Raw genomic sequence first — 1,185 nt, forward strand, 5'->3', positions numbered from 1 at the left:
GTCAGTAATTTCAGCTCATCTCAGACTGCTTCACAACTTTACATTCATAGTTGGTATGTTTCTTTCAAATTAGTTATAATTTAAATCATGTTTTGTTAGGTTATATTTTGTGTTTTGAAACTTAGATTTTTTTTTTCTGAATAAAAAAGCTGGTGTTGATTCCATTTTGATGCTTAGAACAGTTATTTACCACGGCCTGAGTGCAATAGCACTGGACGAGCTTTTCTTCAGCATACATCTGTACTGGTGGAGGAGGCAGGTAATTCTGTCTGTGGCCTTTACTTAATTCTTCTCTCCCCTTAAGTACTTTTCATGTTTGCCACTACTGCTTATAAAGATTTTGCTGAGTTTGGGGAACAGTTAACAGTATAAACAGAACTTTAAGAGGAGACTACAGGCAAGATGGATTTAAAACTGTGTACAGTGGTGTACTTTTCTCTGTGAGGATAATTTTAGGAGTTACTTTCAATAACAATTACTTTTTCCTGAAATTAATGATGTTGTGATATGAACTCTGAGAGTATTATGTAACTTGTGACATGGATTGGGATTATTTATAATTTTGGTGTGGTCTTCATTTTGTTTTTGAAGGTTTGGACTAAGTAATAAATTTGAAGCAGAATTTCCTTCATCCTTAACTGGAAAGGTGAGTATCTGTGAAATGGAATTTGGAATTAGAATTAATATTTTATTATAAAAATAGGAGTTCCAAGTGTAGACCATTGGAACAGTAATAAATAGCACTGCTGTGGTACTAATGGGTTTTTTTTTTCCTCCCCTTGTAGGTTGCACCTGAAGAATTTAAAGCCAGCATCAGTAGAGTTAACGGTTGTCTTAAGAAGAACCTTCCAGTTAATGTACGATGGCTTCTATGTGGATGCCTTTGCTGCTGCTGCACTTTAGGTTGTAGTATGTGGCCAGTTATCTGCCTCAGTAAAAGAGTAAGTTGAACTATTCATACAATTTTTGATAGTTAGAATCGTAGTAGATTTGTTTCTCATCCTGTTGGTTTTTTTTTTTTTCTCCCCCACCTTTAAAAACTGTGCGCTAGAGTTTACTTAAATCAGTTTGATTTCATACGTTTTGGTACCAGTTGTCTGTTGTACTGAAGTTACAACAGATGCCATTCAGAACTTTGGGTTCATAACTCACTGAGTGGTAGTATAGCTCGATGTCTTTTCTAGA

The 1,185-nt window shown here is 35.0% G+C and overlaps 1 protein-coding gene across 1 annotated transcript; it reads left to right on the plus strand.

Annotated features, from left to right (window-relative positions):
- Positions 1-591: 591 nt before the first annotated feature.
- LOC104500992 (cysteine-rich hydrophobic domain-containing protein 2) lies at positions 592-941 on the plus strand (the record flags this gene model as incomplete). The annotated part of the gene is made up of 2 exons (XM_010144725.1): positions 592-646; positions 786-941. Coding segments are annotated over 2 exons (211 nt in total), but the record flags the coding sequence as incomplete, so codon positions are not given.
- Positions 942-1,185: the final 244 nt, after the last annotated feature.

Source organism: Buceros rhinoceros, unplaced genomic scaffold (assembly GCF_000710305.1).
Source record: "Buceros rhinoceros silvestris isolate BGI_N320 unplaced genomic scaffold, ASM71030v1 scaffold33951, whole genome shotgun sequence".
NCBI classification, from domain to species: Eukaryota; Metazoa; Chordata; class Aves; order Bucerotiformes; family Bucerotidae; genus Buceros; species Buceros rhinoceros.